The sequence below is a fragment of the Crotalus tigris genome, unplaced genomic scaffold (genome assembly GCF_016545835.1).
Source record: "Crotalus tigris isolate CLP2741 ecotype Arizona unplaced genomic scaffold, ASM1654583v1 scf7180000017639.5415321, whole genome shotgun sequence".
Classification (NCBI taxonomy): domain Eukaryota; kingdom Metazoa; phylum Chordata; class Lepidosauria; order Squamata; family Viperidae; genus Crotalus; species Crotalus tigris.
In genome coordinates, this window is record NW_024096532.1 from 3302277 (window position 1) to 3326269 (window position 23993).

The 23993-nt window shown below is 38.3% G+C and overlaps 2 protein-coding genes and 1 long non-coding RNA gene across 12 annotated transcripts in view; 2 read left to right on the forward strand and 1 right to left on the reverse strand.

Moving 5' to 3' along the window:
* The window catches only part of SYT5 (synaptotagmin 5), a 40347-nt gene extending 30202 nt beyond the window's left edge, over window positions 1-10145 (forward strand). For all 3 annotated transcript variants that reach the window (XM_039335189.1, XM_039335192.1, XM_039335191.1), the window contains exons 3-9: window positions 659-840; window positions 2644-2763; window positions 3686-3853; window positions 4060-4227; window positions 4477-4594; window positions 5229-5362; window positions 7078-10145. In XM_039335189.1, coding sequence (XP_039191123.1) covers window positions 659-840; window positions 2644-2763; window positions 3686-3853; window positions 4060-4227; window positions 4477-4594; window positions 5229-5362; window positions 7078-7287 — 1100 coding nt within the window. In that variant the 3' untranslated portion in view covers window positions 7288-10145. The remainder of the gene's footprint in view (window positions 1-658; window positions 841-2643; window positions 2764-3685; window positions 3854-4059; window positions 4228-4476; window positions 4595-5228; window positions 5363-7077) is intronic.
* LOC120304513 lies at window positions 325-7199 on the reverse strand. Of its 2 annotated transcripts, none has more exons than XR_005555735.1 (3): window positions 7061-7199; window positions 4047-4203; window positions 325-740 (listed from the first exon to the last, which is right to left on the reverse strand). It is a non-coding gene; the product is annotated as an uncharacterized LOC120304513 (long non-coding RNA). The 2 variants fall into 2 exon arrangements; XR_005555736.1 differs by having other exon boundaries at window positions 325-2871.
* Window positions 10146-14067: 3922 nt separating the features above from the next.
* The window catches only part of DNAAF3 (dynein axonemal assembly factor 3), a 33582-nt gene continuing 23656 nt past the window's right edge, over window positions 14068-23993 (forward strand). For 4 of the 7 annotated variants that reach the window (XM_039335193.1, XM_039335198.1, XM_039335197.1 and 1 more), the window contains exon 1: window positions 14068-14205. The gene's annotated coding sequence lies outside the window, so the exon portion shown is untranslated. Of the gene's footprint in view, window positions 14206-14341; window positions 14361-23435; window positions 23456-23993 lie in introns of those variants that run through there. The other 3 variants (XM_039335194.1, XM_039335196.1, XM_039335195.1) reach the window with 3 other exon arrangements.

A 23993-nucleotide genomic window follows, 5' to 3' on the forward strand; every position in this document is an offset into this window, starting at 1 on the left:
AACCTCTATCCATTAACTTTCAGTCATCATTTTCACATCTTAACATTTCTCATCCATCTTCCTATGATTAATACAGTCACCAAAATACAACACTTCATTTACTTGCTGTAACTTTTTACCATTTAAATATAACTTGCAATGGTTCACTCCATTTCCCTGTTAAACAGAATGATCTTGGTGTTCAATACTTCTAGCCACATCATATAGCTAATATTTGCTATAGATTCATTTGATTTCTCAATCAACAAGAAGATATTGGTGCATAAAATGTGGGATTACTTCCATAAATGTTTAATAATTTCTCCCTTCTGCCACATTAAGAACTATAATTTCATAATAAATTTATTATTGATTATAACAGTTAGTCACGCAGTCAGCTAGATGTTTACACTGACATCTAAAATAAATAGATTATCGTTATTATACATACAACTTTGTGAAGTCACAGCTGCCAGTTCTTGAGCTTGTGTTTGCCTCAGTACTAATCCATACATTAACCAGGTCTGACCCTATTAAGATCAACCTGACATCAGCCAAAGTCCATTAGATATTCCTAGTGATAATTAGGAAAAGTCATATTTAACTAGTAAGTAATATAACACGAGGCAATCTCTTTGCTCCAGAATCTTCCACTACTCTCCTTTTGTGTCCACTCTAGTACCGCCATGGGCTTTGGCCACCATTCTTATTGTTGCCGGCCTTTTGCTTCTCTGCTGCTGCTTCTGCGTTTTTAAAAAATGCTGTGGCAAGAAAAAGAAAGGGAAGAAAGGCAAAGACAAAGTCAAGGCACAGATCAACATGAAGGAAGTGAAGGAGTTGGGCAAAAGCTACATTGATAAGGTGAGCAGGGGGAGGGCTCAGGAATTCTGGGAGTTGAAGTCCACGAGTCATAATAGAGCCAAGGTTGCCTACCCCTGACCTAGGGTGAGTAGGTATCAAATGCTGGTATCATTACATTATGGAACTGCTGAAATAAGTGACAAAACAATAACCTAATTTGGGGGCAAGATGAAGAAATACAATTCCAGCGAGGAGGAGGAGGAGAAGAGGCTGTCCAAAGCCTTTTCCCTCTGGAAAACTCTGGAAACACAGAGTCAAGCACAGATTCTTGACTCAAGCAGAATAGTTTCAATTACATGAGTTCTGTGAGAGGTCACACAAGGAGGTGGTCTTGAGATAAAGCAGATTGGATTCAGAATCCAATGTGAAGGAAGGAAACTGAGCCTTACTGGAAATAAAAACTAAGCAGTGCAAGGGACTGGTTTGGACAAAATTCAGCAGCACTTTTTTGTGCGGCTGCTGATAAAAACAGGATCGCCAACATGATCGCCAACGTCTGATAACGGATATGGCACAAGAAGAAAAAGAAGATGCAAGGTGGAAGAATGGTCACCTTTTTGCTTGGAAATCTGGCCTTTCTCCCCATCTTAAAACTGAAATCATAACATTGTAGAGGAAACTGCCATTAACAGGTAGTATCGCCTGACTCATGGATTTTTCTGAGTGCAGATCCATTTGTAAAAACAAAAGGATGAACTGGGAACATGAATTGTTGGAGTTTTTGCAGAGGTCAAACCACTGAAAAGAAGGAGATGTTTAAGCTTTCTTCATAATATTTTCTCAGTCTTAAACCAGTAATTACTGGAGTTCTATATTTACAAGGGGAAAAAAACAGGCCTAATATGACAGAAGTGTTTCTCAACCCTAGCAGTTTCGAGACGTGTGGACTTCATCTCCCAGAATTCTCCACACATCATAAGTTGCTGAGGTTGAAAGACATTCATAGGATAGGAAATACAGCTCAATTTTGAGGATTCTTTTGCCCAGAAGGCAGTGATTGTAAGATGTTAAACTTGTGAATGCTAGACACTACAGAAAAGCTTCTTCTGTCACAGAAGAAAAACATAGAGTCAAAGACTAGAATGCCAGCATCTAGAAAGTTCTATTTATGTTAAGCCAAGCCGACTCTGAGGAGATCAGAGAAGCAAAATGTTTATCCAAGCATCCTCTCCGGCATTTTATTTGCAATGCTACTAGTGACAATGTAATTCTTCCTCCATCTTTTATTTGTTCTGATTCCTTTAATAAATTGCAGTAATTCATTTGATCAGTGTTAGCAGGAATACTAGTTTGCCTCCTCCACGTGTCAGGTCCCAGAGTTAATTTTCTCCTTGCTCCCAAGACTCTCATACCAAGTCTCTTTTTTTCATCAGATTTAGAGGAAACTTGTCATCCATGCAGGAGAACAGGCACTAAAATATTGAAGGGTTTGGCAACTGAATAACATCCATTTGTTAAGATCAGCATTGTCTGATAGATTTGTGTATGATGGAAGGGAAAATTCACACTGAGTGGAGTTTGTATGCTTGTATGAGTGCCCACATAATATCTGATCAAAGTAAACCAGCTTTTCCTCATCTTTGATGCCTTTCAAGGATTATAACCATCAGAATTGCCAGGCAGGATGGCATTCAAATTCTGGGATGTGACATCTCAACACACCATATATAGAGGACTGAAAGTTAGATAAAGAATGAGAAAGGGCGAACAGATCATGTGGCCTTGCAGAAGTTCTTCATCCACCTTGTTCTTAATGATTTTCTGTTGGTTACTTGGACCATTTCCTTCTTTACTTCCTTCCAGGTGCAACCAGAGGTTGAGGATTTAGATCCATCGTTGTTACAGGAATCTGAAGTGGAGAAGCCAGAGGAGAAGCTAGGGAAACTCCAGTACTCTCTTGATTACGACTTCCAGAGCACACAGGTGGGCAAGACAAACACCTGCCTTGGCTTAGATAGCGGCAGACTGATCTTCGTGTTCCTGTCAGCTTAGGGAAGCTGCTCGAACATCATCCAGAAAATAAGAAATGCACTGACGAGAAAAGACAAGTTCTGGAACGTTATTTGCATATTCTGATTTATAAATATTGATGCATGTGGAGAAATAATTACTATAATGTAAATGGAAGTACAATAGATCTTTTTATAATGGGAAAGATGGTGACCAGGTCATTGTCCCCTTTTTGCTGCGAATTCTGGATGAGCATTTTTAGGGTCTCTAATCCTTCTTTTAGTTTAAAACTTGAACTAAGCAGATTTCCAAAGGATACTATCAAATGAAGGGTTATTTCACCATATAATAGGACAGCTGGCCAACTTACCTTCATTAAACTTTTTTCTTTATCTGCAGTAATTACAGTCCTTTCATCCTATCCCATTGACAATATTTGAAATTAAGGGTGCAAGTAAAGTTAAGGAAATGTCCTATAGGAGTTCAGAAAAATAATATACATTTTATGTACTGAAAGTCCCAGGTTCTAACCCCAGCATTTGCAACTTCTACCTAGCAAAAATTATTAGAAAAGTTCCCATTTCTTCCTATCACCATAGCTGCTTTTAGTAGTCAATTTCTATCAAAAAATACATTCTCTTTACCTCCTCACTGGGTGGGAGAAAAAAAAGGCAAGAGAAGTTATAGTTAATATTGAAAGATTAGAATTAGAAGATAACTTAATCTAGTTTCTTTTTAAATTTTGTGGGTAAAGTAAGGTGATGACATATTTAAAGGTGCTTGAGGAAAATCTTGCTTGTCAAGAGAAATCCTGAGTTTGATAGACCAATGATTTGCCTCAATGGAAGTCATTTTTCTAAGTTTGAATATTTTCATCTTAAATCTTCCCTCTCAGTTGGTTGTGGGCATTATACAAGCTGCTGACCTCCCAGCGCTGGACATTGGGGGAACCTCCGATCCTTATGTCAAAGTCTTCCTGCTTCCAGAGAAGAAGAAAAAGTTTGAAACCAAAGTCCATCGCAAAACTCTCAACCCTACATTTAATGAATCTTTCACTTTTAAAGTAAGTTTGTGTTTCTTTTCTCTTGGCCAAAGTTCCAAAAATACACAAATACATTTCTTCTACATGCACCCTGCCATCTTCCTTTTTTAGCTCTAGTCTCCCCTCATCCATTGTGGAACTTCCCTTTATTTCACACCGCTAATCCCCACCCACCAACAACTGTGCACACAATTTAATTCTGTACCACCATTACCTTTAATACTTAGGTCCCTTATTCAGAACTTGGTGGTAAGATTCTCGTCATGGCCCTCTACGATTTTGACCGTTTCTCCAAGCATGATGTCATTGGTGAGATCCGTATCCCCATGAACACTGTGGACCTGGCACACGTGATTGAGGAGTGGCGAGATCTGCAGTCAGCAGAGAAGGAAGAGGTAAGAACTGGTGCAGAACCTTGTTAGATAAAGAGCTCTAACTGAAAGGTAATTGCATTGGTGGCTTTTATATATATTAGAAATGAGAAATGTTTTTCTTTGGAAAACTACCACATGATTGGAGTAATAACCCAACTATTGGGTAATCAAGTATCTTCTTGGAAGGTAATCAAGAACTTGACAACTGCATCTATATTTATGAGAAATATCCATCCTAGCTTTGAAGTAATTATTCATTTCTTTCTATAGCACGAGAAGTTGGGAGACATTTGTTTTTCACTCCGATATGTCCCTACGGCTGGGAAACTGACAGTGATTGTGCTAGAAGCCAAAAATCTCAAAAAGATGGATGTGGGAGGGCTTTCAGGTGAGAATTAAACCATTAGACTTAATTTAAATTGCTGAACATTTTAATATACCATTTGGATTATCATTTTGGAGGCACTCTGAATCCCCTGCTATTCTCTCATAATTTCTGGCTTCAACTTTTCCTGGCTATAAAAGCAAACCGTTCCCATGGGGAAAGAGGTGAGGAGGAGGAGGAGAGGTAATAAAGTATGCAACTCTCAAGAGCTTGTGAATATGTGTAATATTCATATGAAGAATAGGAATGGGAATTAGACTTTAGATTGTCCCTGGGTGGGAGGTCAGAAAAGGCCACTTACCTATTCAATACTGCTGGGTCTCCCATAGTTGTGGGTTTAAAAAAAGGGAGAGAAGTGAGCCAGCTCATTTAATTTGGATCAACAGTTGTTCAACATATAGGAATGAATGTGTGTAGCATTCTTTCTTGGTCTGCCTGTTCAATGAACGTTTAAAAACTTGCTGTGAAGATTAGTTTTGGCCAACAATAAAAATACATACATAAACACAACTATTTTGCCTTTTGTTACTTTCCTAGAAGTGACTTTAAAATTAAATTCTCTCATCAGGATATTGGGAGTAAGAAGAGAATCATAAAGCATCTTCATACTTTTATTTCCTTTGTCATCCTATCCCAGACCCATATGTGAAGATCCATCTCATGCAGGGAGGGAAACGTATCAAGAAGAAGAAAACAACTATCAAGAAAAATACACTGAATCCCTATTATAATGAATCCTTCAGCTTTGAGGTGCCTTTTGAACAAATCCAGGTAAATCTTCCTTCCCTGCAATGTCATTTCACTTGAAAATATGCTCCAATTATTTCCAGTCACTTTCATCTGTCCAAAACTGGCACTACTCGTTTTCAGAACAGGAATTGCTGGAATATTGTTTGCATTTTATTTGAAGATCTCGAGATAGTTTGTTTTGCACATTGTAAGACCAAGCTCTTTGTAACACATCCCAGAATCTTATGTTCTTAAGGAATCCTGCTCAAGTTAAGGTCTATATACCCAATGCTTAATTAATATACTGGGAAAGAATGACATGAAGTTTGCTATGGTTATTATGATTTGCTTGTCTTAGGGCAGCGGTTCTCAACCTGTGGGTCGCGACCCCATTTGGGGTTGAATGACCGTTTCATGGGGGTCGCCAAAGTCCTGGAGTTTTTCCTCATAGAATCCTTATGAAACGCAGTCCGGCATTTTTGTTTGTTTGTTTGTTTACCCTTTTTCATGAGCTATGCTACTCCCTTTTATTCTATTGGCTTTTGAATGCCAATAGAATAGACTCTCTTGAATAGAGTCTAATTCTATTGGCTTTCAAAAGCCAATAGGAATTGTCCAGGCTGTCTCTGCCCTGCTGAGCCCGCCAAAAGTCCCAGTCGGCAAACGTTGCTGCAAGTTGTCTGCAGCTAAGGCGAGCAACCCTTCCCTGCTGAGCAACTACTAAATGTAAGTAAAAGAGGGCCAAGGGTGGGAGGGCCGCCCAGGAGTGCCTGCGCTTGCCTGCCACTGCAGCGAACGGGCGACGGCCAAGGTATGGCTAGCGGGGCAGCGGCGGGTGCAGGGAGGGTAGCTGGCGCGTGTGGGGCCCAGCGGTAGCTTACCTCCCTTGGGCTGGGCCAGGTGGTGGCCCAGCCGGTTGTTGGCCTGCACCGTCGCTGCTGCTTGCCATGGCTGCCCAGGAGCGGGGCAGCGGCAGGCGCAGGGACGGTAGCTGGCGTGCGTGGGGCCTGGCGGGTGACTTACCTCCCTTGGGCTGGGCCAGCTGGTGGCCCAGCCTGTGGTCGGCCTGCGCCATCGCTGCCGCTTGCCATGGCCTCCCAGGAGCGCCTGGGCCTGCCTGCCGCATGTGCGGCGCTCCAAGGCCGAGCCGGTTGCTGGGCAACGGCCTGCGTGCACTCTCAGCCTGCCCGGCATGCGCTCCAGCCGCAGGAGAGGTGGAGCGTGCGTGTCAGAGAGAGAAAAATAAAAAGTGAGGAGAGAATGAGAGCGAGCAAACCCCGCCCCTCCTCCTGCCCCCGCCCACAGGGAAATACAGGTAGTCCTCGACTTACGACCACATGGTTGGGGGTCGCGGCATTAGGAAGGTTGAGAACCACTGTCTTAGGGAATGAAAACCCTCAGAATTGTAACCTTTTGCAAAGTTCCAGGATAGGGTTAGGGTTAGCTTTCACTTGACCTGAAGAATCAAACTATTTGGAAGCCAAAGGTCCTGGAAATTCAGATAATTGTGAAGCTGAAAGATGCTGCTTTAGAGGAAAAGTGATGGGTTCAAGCCAGCATCTTTTTTTCCTCTCTGCCACTATTCCTGCAAGCTGGCCTCTCTAGGCCACACGTCTCTGTTTGGAACTCAAGATAGAGAAAACAGAAGTTATAAACAGAAATTGCCAGTGGGCAGCAGTGGTAAGAAAGGCAGTTGAATCCATACATTCCCTCCAATTGCTTTTCATGCTGATGACCAACCTTTTTTCTTTCTATAGAAAGTTCAAGTTGTCCTGACAGTCCTGGATTACGACAAACTAGGCAAAAACGAGGCCATTGGGAAGATCTTTGTAGGCTGCAATGCCACGGGTACTGAGCTGCGCCATTGGTCTGATATGCTGGCCAATCCCCGAAGACCTATTGCTCAGTGGCACACACTGCAACCTGAAGATGAGGTGGATGCAGCAGTTGGGATAAAGACCTCTTGATATCCTTCACTTGCTGGCCGACGTTTCCGGCAACCATTCCATCTCCCATCCAAAGCAAATGGGAGTGTGTGGGTGAAGCTCCCCTGAATAGGCCTGTTGGGGGGGGGAGGGAAGGTAATCTGTGAGCTTGTCTCTTTTCTCAAAGCCATTTCTGTTTGGAAAAAAAAAATCTCCAAGACACAAAAAAAACACTTTTAACCCACTGTGTGAAAAAAGAAAGAATGCTTACTTAGTAATTGGAGACAAGTGACCGATTTACTATAAGCCAACCACAAAGCTTACAAAACAATTTATGCTGATTTAGATAAATATTTCAGATTTGACATGCGTTTGAAAATCGAGCCTTATGTAAAAATAGCCTTTTCCCCCTCAAAAGCATTACTACATAGTAATAGTTTATCTGTCAAATTTGGCAACCAGACTCAAAATAAATCTACTGTTAATCCTCTTTATTTGATTACACTATAGGTTCAAAACTAAATTTCTTTAAGGGATATCATTTCATACACCTTTTGAATGCTGCTGTATTATCACATTTGAAAACTAGACCTTGTATGGAAACCTATAAACAATGTCTACAAATATATGTTCAATAATAGATTTTCTAAAAGTTATAATGAGCTCCAATTACAATAACTAAAAAATTTTGGAGACTGTATTATAAAAAATCTTTATAAAGTTAGATCTCGGATAAAAATATAACAGAACACTTGAAAACTTTGTTTAAAAATAAGTTTTCTACAATTTCATAATGGCTTTATGTTTTGACTAAGGCTAGAATTTATATCCATTTAGCTGGAAGTAAATCCTATTTAATTCAAAGACACTTCTGAAGAGATGTTATAGGTTTGCAGGATAAGAGTGAGATTAGAATTTTTGGATTCTGAAGTACTTCAAATATACTCCTGCTTAAGTTATTGACACTCTGTCCAAAATATGACTAGGTAGGTTGAAATTGTAAAATGTAATATGTGTAGATTCCATATGTAAAGTTTTAGTAAACATAATGTAGGATATCCTAACCATCTTATTACAAAATTTCCACATACTAGAAATAATAATTTATAGAGCCTGCAGTTTGATGCTAGAACATAATAGCGTGTTACACATTAGCCAATCTATTAAGATATTCATAAAGTTTGTTGGTTTGTTTTCAATTAATTTTTTTGGGTTTTATAACAGTTTTGCTTATGCATTTATCTGTTTGACAACTTGTGGTTTACACATGTATGTTTATGAAATGTTTGATATTAATAAGAGTGTTAGGGAAAATTTGCTACAAACTTCCTGGAAGCAGGTTATATTTACTAGCATTTACTATCCAACTTGTAATAATTTTGATTTGTTAAAAACATGTTTACATTTTTGCTACAAGCTTAAACTGGTTTATTATACAACTGCAATAGGTTTCCAGTTTTGTTAGAAAGCAGTTTGAAGCATTTTATAAATGGAAAAAATACATTTATCCAAAAAGTTTACTCTTGGATTTAAAATGTTCGACAATAGTTTTACATAACCTGAAACATGTTTACAATACTTTTGGTATAGCAACATTACAATTAATTAGACATATCCTATGATTGCTTATAATTTGGATGGCTTGCCAAGAATTATAAGCTGATTACACTGCCAGCTATTTTCAGCAGAATCAAAATTAAGGGGAATAATTAAAAAACACAAAGTATGCCCTCCTTTAAAAAATAAAATAAAATCAGACCTTTTGATACTGATATTAGGATTTTTTACCCATATTTTTGTAGCACTTGCTGAAGTTTTCTCATCCCATTATTATAGTTTTAAATCTTGCATCTTGCAGGTGCTTCTAGTTACAAGGGAAGGGACAACTCTCCTTTACAAGAGGATAATCATAATTTTAATAATAAGCCTCACCACAAAGACTACCTATTAATGACTATGGTATATCAGAAAAAAGACTAAGGGTTAAACATTACTAGGTTCTCAATACATGATTATACCAAATATTTATAGAAAAAGAGTGCTACAGTTCTTATCTAATACTTTTAGTTGAGGCAACACTGCTCATTTCCTTTTCCTAATCTTGGCTATAAGTTAGTGTTTTTGTTTTTGTTTTAAATCTCGCTGTAAAATAAGAATTGAGGAAAAAGGAATGGGAATAAAAAAGATCTTATAGTGCAATTCCTATGTATTTTAGTCGCCACCTATATATGTTGCTAATGGAGCTAAATGGATATAGGATTGATGCCTTAGTAATTCTCTGTTTTAGGGAGAGAAGTTTTAAAGACATCTAGAACAGACAGATATTCTACCGCTTTTTGTCCTCCTATCTTTGCTTCTACATTTTCCTACCTAGACAGCCATATTTCCCAATTTGGTGCCCTCCAGGTATGCAAGCAAGGTTATGACTCCCATTAACCCTAGCCACTTAAGCTGGAGTGAGGGGAAATGTACTCTATGATATCTGAAGTGCACAAAACTGAGGAGAGCTGCTAAGGATTCAATAGTTTCTATGTCTTTCAACCAGCTGTTGACAGAAGCGGTGAGATGCCTCAATCTGTAACAGTATTAGATGAGAGAAGCCACTGTCATACCTTGAAAAGCCGAAGCATGTTGTATAGGGACGTTTCAAAAGCCATAGTCCGCACCTTTGCTTATTCCTGAGTAACAGGGTATTTCACTTCCAAAAAAGCATGCAAACTTTTGTAAGAAGTGGCTTAGAATTTAGGTCTTTGACAAAGAACAGTAGAAGGTCTGCTTAGAGGTAGTCCTCAACTTATGACCACAATTGAGCCCAAAATATCCATTGCTAAGCAAGAAAATTGTTAAGTGAGTTGCACCCCATTTTACAATCTTTTTTGCCACAGTTGCTAAGCGAATCACTGCAGTTATTAACTGAATCATGGAGCTATTAAGCAAATCTGGCTTTCCTATTGACTTTGGCTGCTGGAAGCAAGCTGGGAAGGTTATAAATGGTGATCATATGACTCCAGGATATTGCAACTGTCATAAATATATGCCAGTTGCCAAGCACCCAAATTTTGATCACATGACCATGGGGATGCTGCAACAATCGTTAAATATGAAAACTGGTCATAACTTACTTTTTCCAATGCCATTGTAACTTTGAATGGCCATTGAACAATTGGTTGTAAGTTGAGAACTGCATGTATTTTATTCATGTACAATGAAACATTTACACAGTTCCTTGGAAAATAATATTGAGAAACATAATTGTAAATCAGTTTATTTGTAATAAAAGACGTAATCATTGTGTCAACTGGCAACAGTCAGAAACACTTACTGTATTTGGGACTCATAGATCTGACAATGAATGAGATGCCTGTCTTACTCCAAACAGAATATTCATACTATCTCATTTTCTGAATAAGGGCAGTTGTTTCAATTTGTTGTTTAATATTAGCAATATTTTTGATGAACAGTTGATAAAATAGATAGGAACAGTGATTTTCAATATCATTTTCAAGATTTTAGTATAATACATGAGGAAAGTCAAGTATGACTCTCATCCTGTGCTGAATAAAAATGTATTCAATTTCTCTAGAATAAGGGACAACTGCCTCACATAACCAAGCCGAGGCCCTTGAAAGGATTATCATTTCAGACATGGATTTAAATGGAACACTTTTATTTTATTTAAGAAAGGGAAAATATTTATTAATAGTTAACTGGTGCAAACTAGAACAATATAAAGAGAATTTTGGTCCAATGTCAGTTTCCTAGTCAATGGATTTTTTTTTTTTACAAATAGCTTCCTGTGGAGGTGTATTGGGATTTAATAATGCCCCCACCTCACCAAATAGACAAATAAAAAGACTAGGCCAAGATTTTTGCCGATATGAGAGGCATGGTGGCCATTTTGTTTTCTGGCTAGTGCTTTTTTGTAGTTGTAGTGTTGATAGAGTTATACATTTATCTCTCCACTTTAAAATATGCCTGTTAGCCTCATCAAATTAATCCCCACTGCCGCATATATCTGTTTTACTCTGAATTAGGAGTGAGAAGAGGAGCATTCAACATGGCAGTTGCTGAGCCATGAGATGTTTAATACATTGAACGGTTGTTCATTCCATGCAGCTGAAAGTTCACCCCATTTTCCTTTTCTCAGCCCTTGAGAACTGATCAGTATATCAAAGATAATATTGGAACTGTCAGTCAGTGCTGTGTGCTGTACTTCCATCCACTGTATCTTGCTAATAACTCAATCTTTTCCCCAACTTCTAAACATCCTTTCCACATTTTGACATCAGCAAGTATGTAGATATCTAAATCAACTGCCCAGCATTGGAAAGAGGCCACTTTCTAAGTTTTGAAGAGTTGTGTAACTGTTATGATTGAAGGGATTGTGTAAAGTGCAGAAGGCTTTGTAACTCTAGTGTATGTTGTTTCTATTCCCTTTGTTCCTATGAATTACCCTCTGAGCGGTGCTGTCCTTTCAAAACCGCTTCTACTCCTCTTTTGAAACCAGTTTTAATATTGGTGTATTTGACCAAACAGTACTCTTGGCTGTTAATAAATAAGAGATCTCTATATTTCAAATGTGTTGCTTCTTATTGTTTTTGCTTAGGGCTCTATTGGGGTTGGGGAAGAGCCTGGAAAACATTCTCATCCCATTGTAAGTTCCTATCCTGTTCACCCATATTTTTTTTAAAGATACTGAATCCTCAAAACTAAATGCATAAACTCTAGCTGATCTTTATTTTTTCTCTATTTATTTTTTTCTATCTAGCCTTCCCCAATCAATACCTACAAGATATTTGAGAGCTATAATTCAAGAATTTCAGTTAATGTGACTAATGTTCCCTCCCTGGGAAGCAGGTTGGGTGAGGCAGTTCAGTGGTGAAAATCCTACATTTCTAATACTATTTTTAACAATCTTACCTATATGTTTAATTCGTTTATTCTAAAGTAAGTAGAATAACAAAACATTCCCAAAGCTGCTTTTTCAGAAGCTTTTTGGATGAGAAATGAAACATCTTCAAGGAAAAACAAAGAAAAGTCCAGTTGCCTTTTGAAAAAGCAACTTTGGGGGACAACCATGACCTAGATCAGGGGCCCTTAATCTTGGCAACTTTAAGACTTGTGGACTTCAACTCCCAGAATTCCTCAGCAAAGCTGGCTGAGGAATTCTGGGAGTTAAAGTCCATAAGTCTTAAAGTTGCCAAGGTTGAGGACCCCTGACCTAGATGACTGAGAATCTCTGAAGACATAAAACATTGCTAGTTTATATCTAAGGGAGAAAGTTAACCATCCATTGGAGTTATTCCCATCCTACAGTTACCTAATAAGAGAAGTAAGATTTGAATTCAAGCGCTGCAAGTTTATTGGAGACTCCTGAGAATATCATAGAAAGCCAAGAAAGCAAACTCAAGGATCGTTAAGCAAATCAATACAGAGTTCTCTCACTGGAGACACAAATCTCCAGGCTCAAACTATCCTACTCAAACTATCCTACTTAAGGCATCTTATGCAAAGACCCAGCTCTCTGGAAAAGGCTCTAATGACAGAAAAGGTGGAAGAAAAGAAAGAAAAGTAAAGTAAAGGACAAGCAGCAGCAAAGTGGATGGACTCAATTACAATATGAAGATGGGTGCACCATTGGTATCAACCCCAGGTAAAAGAACAAATTAGAGACAGAGGAAATTTATGTAGTTGCTAGGAGATGATACCTAGTTGATGGCACATAATCAACTACATATTAACCTGCCACCTTTTGCAACCAAAGAGTAAAGAAAGTGCTGCAACTTCTTTCTAAAGAGACTGCTGAATTGCAATTATTTATTATGCCCAGAAAATCCCTATTGACAATAAAGGTACTCCTTGACTTACAACAGTTCATTTAGTGACCGTTCAAAGTTACAGTGACACTGAAAAAGTGACTTATGACCATTTTTCACACTTATGACTGTTGCAGTATCCCATGATCACATGATCTACATTCTGATGCCTGGTAACTGACTCACATTTATGACAGTTTCAGTGTCCCAGAGTCATGTGATCACCTTCTGCAACCTTCTGTCAAGCACAATCAGTGGAGAAACTAGATTCATTTAACAATTGTGTTATTAATTTAAGAACTGCAATGCTTTACTTAACAAAGGTGGCGAGAAAAGTCATAAAATGGGGCAAAACTCACAACAAATTTCTCACTTAGCAACATAAATTTTGGGCTCAATTGTGGTCGTAGGTCGAGACTACCTGTAACCTTTGCCTGAGCCAGTAACAGAGCTAGCCTATCTGGGTTGCAAAACTCTGGACCATCCCTAGAAGGCAGTCAAGAGAGTCTTCCCATTCCAGCTAAATGCTTTTATTCTATTTATTGCACAGATGTCTGCATGATATTACTCCATACATCACTTTGGTTTCGGTTAGGCAAAGCAGCATATTAAATTAATACAGGATCCCCCCCATTCAATAAAGTATATTAATACAATCAGCAAGGGAGTATCGCTTCTCCCGTAGATAAACCTTGGAGCAAATCTGAGAATCCCTCCCCCACCCCCAAGCAATTCATGACAGCATCCACAGAGATTTCTATGTTATCATGACGGCAAATTAGTAAGTACATATAATATACGCCTGACATATAAGAGGTCTTGAAGTCGAAGAAAGGGGTGGGAGAAACGCCATTTCCTTCAGGCGACGAAGAAGGGACAAAGCGTACCTCTGAAGTAATCTACGCCAGGCATGCCGCTCCATCACTGCAGGCCCCGTTGCCGGGGAGACCGCGTCCCTGACTACCCGCCTATTTTTCCTTTCCCGGGCTTGGATTGGCTGCCGCGCGTCCTGTGGCGCGACTGATTGAACAGGGAGCTGTCTGTCACGACTTCCATCAGGAGGGTGGGAAGAGGGACCTGCGCCAGGAAAGGCGCTGCGCGACCCACTTTTTCGGCAGAGGATCGTGGCGGAGGGGATAAACGGGTAACCCCATTTTAAAGGCAAACTGAAGGGTTAAACGGGGTGGCGGGATAGATCGGAGTGGTTCTCGGTGCCAGTGAGCAGAACAGGCAAGCATCTCGTGGAGGTTTTAAATTCGAATTAAGTTCAGTGCAGGAGAAGGTTAAGCGAAACTCAGGGTAAGGGATGGATCAACTAAATATAAGTACAGGTAGTCCTCGACTTAGGACCACAAGTGAGCCCAAAATTTATGTTGTTAAGTGAGACATTGGTTAAGTGAGTTTTGCCCCATTTTATGACCTTTCTTGCCACAGTTAAGTAAATCACTGCAGTTAAGTTAGTAACACACTTGTTAAGAGAATCTGGCTTTAACATTGATTTTGCTTGTGAGAAGGTCGCAAAAGGAGATCACATGATCCTGGAACACTGCAACCATCATAAATATGAGTCAGTTGCCAAGCCTCTCAATTTTGAGCACATGACCATGGAGATATTGTAATGGTCGTAAGTGTGGAAAACGGTCATAAGTCACTTTTTCATTGTTGTAACTTTGAACAGTCACTAAACGAACTGTGGTAAGTTGAGGACTACATGTATGAATATCAAATGTCAAGGGTCACACCATGCTGTTGCACAGAAAATAAATTGCATTTAAATCTTATTGCCGTTACAGTACTACCTCATCTTTCTCTCCCAGACTATGGTATTAGTTAGTATCCTAGCATCTTAGGTTCACTGCCTACAGTTTACTCAGAAATAAGTTGGCTTGCATTCAGTGGTGCTTTCTATATAAATATATGGTTCAGAAAAACCATTTAGACCAAAGTCCCCAACCTTTCGGGCACCAGGGACTGGTTACGTGGAGAGAGGTTTTTCCGTGGACTGGAGGGTGTGTGGTTTTGTGTGCTGCCTGCATCCTGCAGATGAGGCTTTGTTTGTTTGTGCGGACCAATTGCTGGCATGCTGCGGCCTAGTACTGGTCCACGGACCGGAGGTTGGGGACCCCTGATCTAGACCAGTATTTTTCAAATTTGGCAACTTTTAAGATGAATGTATTTCAATTCCCATAATTCTCCAGCCCACATCTGTGAGTTGAAGTCCACTTATCTTGAAGTTGCCAAGTTTGAAAAACATGGATGTAGATCAGTAGTTCTCAAATTGTGGTCTGAGAACCCCAGGGGGTCCCCAAGACCTTTCAGGGGTTCCTCAATGTTGAATAAATAAGTATTTTAAGATTTCTCAGTTTTAATTTCTAATACAGTAATTATTGAGAGGTATAACTCATATAAGCCTTTGGAGTTCTCCATTAGTGTTGCCTAAATTTCTTTCTCTGAGGTCTCCTTCCCACTTTTAAAAATTATGGAAGACTCCAAAAATACTTTTATTGGTATGAGTTATATTTATCAATATTTACTGTACTAAAAAAATAAAATTGATGCATTTGCTGCCACCTCCACTCCACACAATTGTTTGACAGGATTTTAGTATATTATTTTTCAATATAGGTTGGCAAATAATTTTGATTTCACAAACCCCTAAGACTCTTAACACTTTGTAAAACATTGATTTAGATGAATATTAGCAGGATTGGAAGATTGTGCTAAGCCATAAAGTAATAAGATTAGAGCTGTTTCATCTTTTGCAGCTGTTTTATTATTGCAGTATTAAATGGTGGGATTCAATTTCCGGTTATATCTATTTGATGCTCCATTTTAAAATACCGTAGATTAGTAAGCACTAATCAAAGCACCAAAGAATCTGTCCTGTATAATTAGTTAACTGAACTCACAATTGTAATTATGGGTAAAACCCTTTATCGGGATTTCAGAGAAGAATTTTCCCAGCTTCTCCTATACTGGCCAGAAAATGAACTTATGATCTTTGGCAGGTATTTTATTGCTGAAATACAGCCCTTCCCTGCAATATATAGGCTTATTTTTATCATTCGACTTCATTTTTCATTTTAAACCGTAACATCTAATTCTTCCAAGAGAGAACACTGAATTAAGACTACTAGAAGTAGGCTATGCCATGCAAATGTTATGCATTTATTCATATGAATAAATTGAATTTGTCTATTTGTTCACAATAAATTCATGTTCCTCTTATTTAAAGTTGCATTCATATTTTTTTTATTAAAAGTTTTACAATTTTACAATAAAATCCCTCTCCCACTCCTCCCTACTCTCCCAAACCCCCCCCCTCTTCCCAGAGCTGAATACAGGGTTAACTAGAACTAAAAATACAAAACATTTAAACTTAAGTAAACCTCAAACAAAAGTTACATTAAAAAAAAAGAAAACAAAAAAATTCCAATATATATATATAATAAAAAAGTCCAATATATATATATAATAAAAAATACTTATTGTCTTAAACTTTAAAGTTTAAACATAAATTATTCAAAAGCTAAATAATATCTTTTAATATCATACTTATACTGTATAAAGTTTATCCATCTTTTCCACACCAAGAGATATTTCTCTTGCGATGGATCTTTCAAATAAGCCGAAATTTTTGCCATTTCAGATAAATAAGAAACTTTAAAAAACCATTCCTCCAAGGTAGACAAAAATTCCTTCTTCCAATATTGTCCTATCAACAACCTTGCCGCTGTAATTAAATTTAACATTAAAATAATTTCTTTATCATTACAATCAACAATAATACCTAACAAAAACAGTTGTGGAGTGAATTTTATCCTTTTCTTAAAATTTTTTTGAATATTCCACCATATCTTTATCCAAAAAGCTTTTATACTTTTACATGACCACCAAATATGATAATACATTGCATCCAAACAACCACATCTCCAACATTTAGGTTGCAAATTTGAATACACACGAGACATCTTTTGTGGATCAAGGTGCCATCTATAAAACATTTTATAAAAATTTTCCCGTAAATTTTGAGCTTGCGTGAATTTAACATTCCTCACCCAAATTATCTCCCATGTTTCTAATAAAACCGGCTCATCAAAATTTTGAGCCCATTTAACTATGCAATCTTTAACTAATTCTGTTTCTGAATCCAACTCCACTAATACATCATAAATTCTTTTTATATGAGATCGACTTTGATCTTTAATTTGTTTCCACAAATTTTCATCCTCTCTAATCAAACCCACTTTATAATCTATCTTCCACCTTTCCAATAATTGTCTACACTGAAACCACGAATAAATAATATTTTCTTGTGCATCAGTCATGCAAGAATAGAAAGGCTCCCAAAAAGAGAAGCTACCTTCTGGTAGGTGATTCAATTATAAGGGATGTAAATTTAGGAAAGGACACAGAGGCTTTGAAAGAGGTCAGGTGTCTTCCAGGTGCTACTGCCAGTAGGGACAAGAAGCGTATTTCTAAAATAATCAAGAATGGCAGCAAGGACTGTGATGTGGAGGCTATTGTACATCTTGGCACTAATGATCTGTCCCAAAAAGATGTACTCTCTGTGCAGAATGATTTCCAGAGCTTGGGGAAGGAACTTAGCAGAATAAGCTGTAGGCTTACTTTCTCAGAGGTTTTACCAGTGTATAAGGAGCAAAACGGAAAAGGCCAGCGCATAGCACAATTCAATATGTGGCTAAAGGAGTGGTGTAAAGGGGAAGGCTTTGGATATATTAGTCACGATGTCAGTAGCTGGTCCAATCAAAAGATGTACAAAAGAGATGGTTTGCATCCATCAAAAAAAGGGACTGAGTTACTCGGCTATAAATTCACAGATTTTCTGGAGGGAAATTTAAACTAAACAGCGGGGACAGGGAGTTAATTGATACGGAACAACCCTGTCCCCGGCAATTTAAAAACTATAGGGCTATCAGTGCATGTAGCATAGATGTGTGTGTGGACAAGAATACCAACCTTGCTATCAATCAAAATGAAGCCTCTAATAGCGAGTGCCACATAAAGTGCACTAACCAAATAGGTGGTAAGACAATAGGGGAACTCAGGCACCACACAGGCTATGTAGAAAGGAAACACAGGGCCACCCACAAAGGACTCAAATGTTTATACACCAATGCACAGAGTATGAACAGCAAACAGGGTGAACTAGAAATTCAGGTTAATGAGGGCAGATACAATATTGTTGCCATTACGGAAACATGGTGGGATGAAACTCACACATGGAACACACAGCTAGAGGGATTTAAATTATTTAAAAGAAACAGACCAAATAAAAGAGGAGGTGGAGTTGCTCTCTATATAAGAAATAACTACATCTCCACAGAAATAGAGTACAACAATGATAAAAACTGTCTTGAATGCATTTGGGTCAATATAAAAGGGGGGGGGGAAATGACATTGCCATAGGTGTATACTACAGACCACCCAACCAAACAGAGGAAATAGATGAACTTTTTGCCAGTCAGCTAACTAAGGTATGTAGGAAGCACATCACAATAGTAATGGGGGACTTTAACTACCCTGACATCAACTGGGAGACAAACTCCGCACCAAGTGGAAGATCAAACAGGTTCCTGGCAAACCTAGCAGACAACTTTGTCTCCCAAAAAGTAGAGAAGGGAACTAGGGGATTAGCCATCTTGGATCTAATTCTCACTAACAGAGATGAAATGATAGACGGTGTTGAAGCCATAGGAACCCTGGGAGGAAGTGATCATGCAATATTAGAATTCAACATTATAGAAGCACAACCAATAGAACACAGTCAAACTAGAGTCTTGGACTTCAAGAGAGCTAATTTCAATAAACTTAGAGAGGGCTTGGGAAGGATTCCATGGATGAGAATCCTCAAGGGGAAAACAACTCAAGAAGCTTGGGAAATTTTGAAAAATGAGATAATAAAAGCACAGTCTAGCACAATACCAACAAAGAGGAAAAACAACAGCTCTCAAAAGAAACCAGCATGGCTGCATAAAGAACTCTCTGACAAATTGAAAGATAAAAAGGACAAGTATAGAAAGTGGAAAGAGGGGAACATAACTAAGTCAGAATATCAGCAAATAGCCCGAGCCTGCAAAGATGAAGTGAAGAAAGCCAAGGCTCAAAATGAACTAAGGCTTGCGACCAAAGTCAAAAATAACAAAAAAAGCTTCTTTCAACATGTAAAAAACAAGAAAAAAGTGAAGGAAACGATTGGTCCATTAGTGGGTGGAAGTGGCAAGAAGGTGACAAACAACAGGGAGAAAGCAGAACTATTTAACTCGTGTTTTGCATCTGTCTTTACACAAAGGGAAAAAACAGACCAACCTATCAAAAATAGTGCCATAAAAAACAAAACAGAAACACAAGTTAAGATAGGCAAGAAAATGGTTAGGGAGCACCTGTCCAGCCTAGATGAGTTCAAATCGCCAGGACCAGATGGATTACACCCCAGAGTTCTCAAGGAACTGGCAGATGTAATATCGGAGCCCACTGAACTATATTTTTCAAAGATCCTGGAACACAGGGGAACTACCAGAGGACTGGAAAAGAGCTGATGTAGTTCCCATCCTCAAAAAAGGAAAAAAAATGGATCCAGGGAATTACAGACCTATCAGCCTGACCTCAATACCTGGGAAGATCCTGGAAAAGATAATCAAACAACGAATCAACGAACACCTAGAGGCAAACAAAGTCATTACTAAAAGCCAACATGGGTTTGTCAAAAATAGATCATGCCAGACAAATCTTATTGCATTCTTTGACCAAGTGACAAAATTAGTGGATCAGAGGAATGCTATGGACATAATTTACTTGGACTTCAGTAAGGCATTTGATAAAGTAGATCACAACCTACTACTTGACAAGATAGAAAAATGTGGGGTAGACAGAACCACCACCAGATGGATCCGTAGCTGGCTGACCGGCCGTACTCAGCGAGTGGTCCTCAATGGAACTGCATCTATATGGAGGGAAGTGTGTAGTGGGGTGCCCCAGGGCTCTGTTCTGGGCCCAGTACTCTTCAACATCTTCATCAACGATTTGGATGAAGGGATAGATGGGGAACTCATCAAATTTGCAGACGACACCAAGCTGGCAGGAATAGCCAACACTCCAGAAGACAGGCTTCAGATACAGAAGGATCTGGACAGACTTGAACACTGGGCACTAACTAACAAAATGAAATTCAATGGTGAAAAAAGCAAGGTTCTACATTTAGGCAAGAAAAACCAAATGCACAAGTACAGCATAGGTGGCACCATGCTCAATAGTAGTAACTGTGAGAGGGACCTCGGAGTCCTAGTAGACAATCACTTAAATATGAGCCAGCAGTGTGCTGCAGCTGCCAAAAAGGCCAACACAGTGCTAGGCTGCATTAACAGAGGGATAGAATCAAGATCACGTGAAGTATTAATACCACTCTTTAATGCCTTGGTAAGGCCACACTTGGAATACTGCATCCAGTTTTGGTCACCACGATGTAAAAAAGATGTTGAGACTCTAGAAAGAGTACAGAGAAGAGCAACAAAGATGATTAGGGGACTGGAGGCTAAAACATATAAGGAACGGTTGCTAGAATTGGGTATGTCTAGTTTAACGAAGAGAAGGACAAGGGGGGACATGATAGCAGTATTCCAATATCTCAGGGGCTGCCATAAAGAAGAGGGAATTAAGCTATTTTCCAAAGCACCTGAAGGCAGGACAAGAAGCAACGGGTGGAAACTAATCAAGGAGAGAAGCAACCTAGAACTAAGGAGAAACTTCCTGACAGTGAGAACAATTAATCAGTGGAACAGCTTGCCTCCAGAAGCAGTAAATGCTCCAACACTGGAAGTTTTTAAGAAGAGACTGGACAGCCATTTGTCCGAAATGGTGTAGGGTTTCCTGCCCGAGCAGGGGGTTGGACTAGATGACCTCCAAGGTCCCTTCCAACTTTACTATTATTATTATTATTATATGTTTTAATTGCCAATTCTTCCCATCCCAATTAAGTAATTGTTTATAAGAAATACTGTCCATCTTCACTCCTTTCCTTATTCCTTCTATTGCATGCCCCGGGATAGCCCATAATGGAATTCTTGAGTCTATTCTATAATATTTCTTCCAAACTCGAAGTAAAGAAATTCTTAAAATATGAGACTTAAAAGCCCTATCCACCTTCTTATTATAAATTAAATAGGCATGCCATCCATATAATAAATCCCATCCCTCCAAAAGGAGTATATCTACATTTGTTAAATTAATCCAATCACTAATCAGTGTTAAAACCACAGAATCATAATACAATTTGAAATTTGGTACCTTGAGTCCACCTTGTACATCTTGTATAATTTTAAATTTTACTCTTGGTTTTTTCCCTGCCCAGATAAATTTATTAATATCTTTCTGCCATTCATCTAAACTTGCCTCGTTCTTCAAAATGGGTATCATTTGAAATAAAAAAAGAAACTTTGGCAAAACATTCATTTTAACCGCTGCTATTCTCCCCAACAAAGATAATTGCAACTTTTTCCAATCGTTTAAATCCTTTTGTACTTTAAGCCACAACCTTTCATAATTATTTTTATACAGTTTTGCATTAGAAGCGGATAAAAATACCCCCAAATATTTTACCTTATTAACAATTTCAAAACCTGTCAATCTAACTAAAGTCTCCTTATCCAAATTAGTCATATTTTTGGCAATATTTTAGTCTTATTAACTTTAAAACCAGAGACTTGTCCAAATTGATTTATCAATTGTAACAACTCCATTACTGAGTAAGTTGGTTGGGACAAAGTAACAACCAGATCATCTGCAAAGGCCCTTAATTTATAATTATTCTTATTAATCTCTATTCCTTTTATTTTAGATGATTCACGAATTTTAATCAGCAAAATTTCCAAAGTTAAAACAAACAACAAAGGCGACAATAGACAACCCTGTCTAGTCCCCTTTTCAATTTGAAATACCTCAGATAAACCTCCATTAACTATAAGTTGTGCTATTTGTCTTTGATAAATTGCTCAAACAGCTTGTAAAATTTTATCTCCAAAATTCATTTCCTCAACCAATCTTAACATAAATTGCCAATTTACCTGATCAAAGGCTTTCTCAGCATCTAGAAAAATCAATCCTGCAGAGAACTGATTATTCTTATCCAAATATTCTATTAAATTGATAATTTGTCTAACATTATTCTTCATATATCTTCCAGTTATGAAACCTGTTTGATCCATGTGTATTACTTGATTCAATACAATCATAAGTCTATTAGCTAAAATTTTTGAAAATATTTTATAATCTGCATTCAAAAGAGATATAGGTCTATAATTTTTTGGTAAAGTTGCATTCATATTAAGAATGTTTACTCCTAGTCCAAATCAGTGTGATAATAATCATATATATATACCCCGTGCATTTTCTTTCCATCTGAACCTTAAAATCACATATTACAGTACTGTCTTCTTTTTCATCTTTAAAGCAACTGGCTACTCATAATATATCTAAAATGAAGGATTGGACTAATTCATGTATAAGCTTGCACTTTTGAAATAATTAAAATGAAACGCTGAGATAAGAATTGGGTGTCCTGGATATTACCTTAGTACAGTGGTTCTCAACCTGTGGGTCGGGACCCCATTTGGGGTCGAACGACCATTTCACGGGGGTCGCCAAACAATGCAGTCCGCCATTTTCCCCCCCTTTTCCTTAGCTGTGCTACTCCCTTTTATTCTATTGGCTTTTGAAAGCCAATAGAATAGACTCTCTTGAATAGAGTCTAATTCTATTGGCTTTTGAAAGCCAATAGGAATTGTCCAGGCTATTTCTGCCTTGCTGAGCCCGCCAAAAGTCCCATTCTGCAAATGGTGCTGCACCAGTTGAGTAGTCCTCGACTTACGACCGGTTGAATAGTCCTTGACTTACGACCAGTTGGGGGTTGCGGCATTAAAAAGGTTGAGAACCACTGCCTTAGTAGATGGTCCCTTCACCCCATTCTAGTCTCTACCTGAGGTTATTATGGGGAATCATAATATGACAACTGCCTTCGTGTTACATCAGATGCTCCATAGCAGCAAAGCATCCTCTCCTTCTTTTTTACTTTTTTGCATTCTTTATACTGAATTTTTATTTCCCTTCAGTGCAAATGCTCTTTTACTTATCCCTGATTACTGGCAAATTGGTGAAACAAGGGATTTGTATTCTATGCCTGTTCATGTTCTTTCTGAAATGACTTGCTTGAATCTGGAACAAAGGTGCATATGATCAGATCACTTAAATATGGAGACAAGCACTGGCAAGTAACAAGGAGTCCTTTGTAAATAGGTTTGCCCCTTCAGTTTTAGAATTTAGGTTAGCCTGAACTATGTTGGTTTACAAATGATGTACGTCAAGTTGCCTTTTGGAGAAAGGTATGTGGTATCTACTTAATATACTGCCCTAGGAGTAAAATCAAAAGAATAACATGTTTTTCATCTCTTCTCCAGTTTGGTAGAGTCTAGAAACATTACAATATAGAATAATTCCAAGAATTGGAGTTGTTCACAAGAAATTAAAAATATAGGCACCCATTTGCAAAAGATGGGACATAGCAATCCTATAAGATGGATCCAGATCTATTTGCTTATGGTTTATATGTGTCTTAAGATTTTTTAAAAATTTTTTTTAATTAAGCCTGTATTCAGCTCTGGGAAGGTCGGGGGAGGGTAGGGAAGGGTTGGGAGGGTTTGGGGAAGGGAATTGTTTTGTAAAACTTAAAAATTTTCAATAAAAAAAAAAGATGGATCCAGATCTGTGGTAAAGGATGAAATTGAGAAGAGCAGTTTTTCTAAGATTAACAAGGTCACGCCAAAATCAAGGCCCTGTTGTTAGGATCCAGTTGAGTAGAGTTCCATTCTAGTTGTTTACTTGCTGTGTTTATATTTTATACATCAGGTAGCTTTTTTTAAT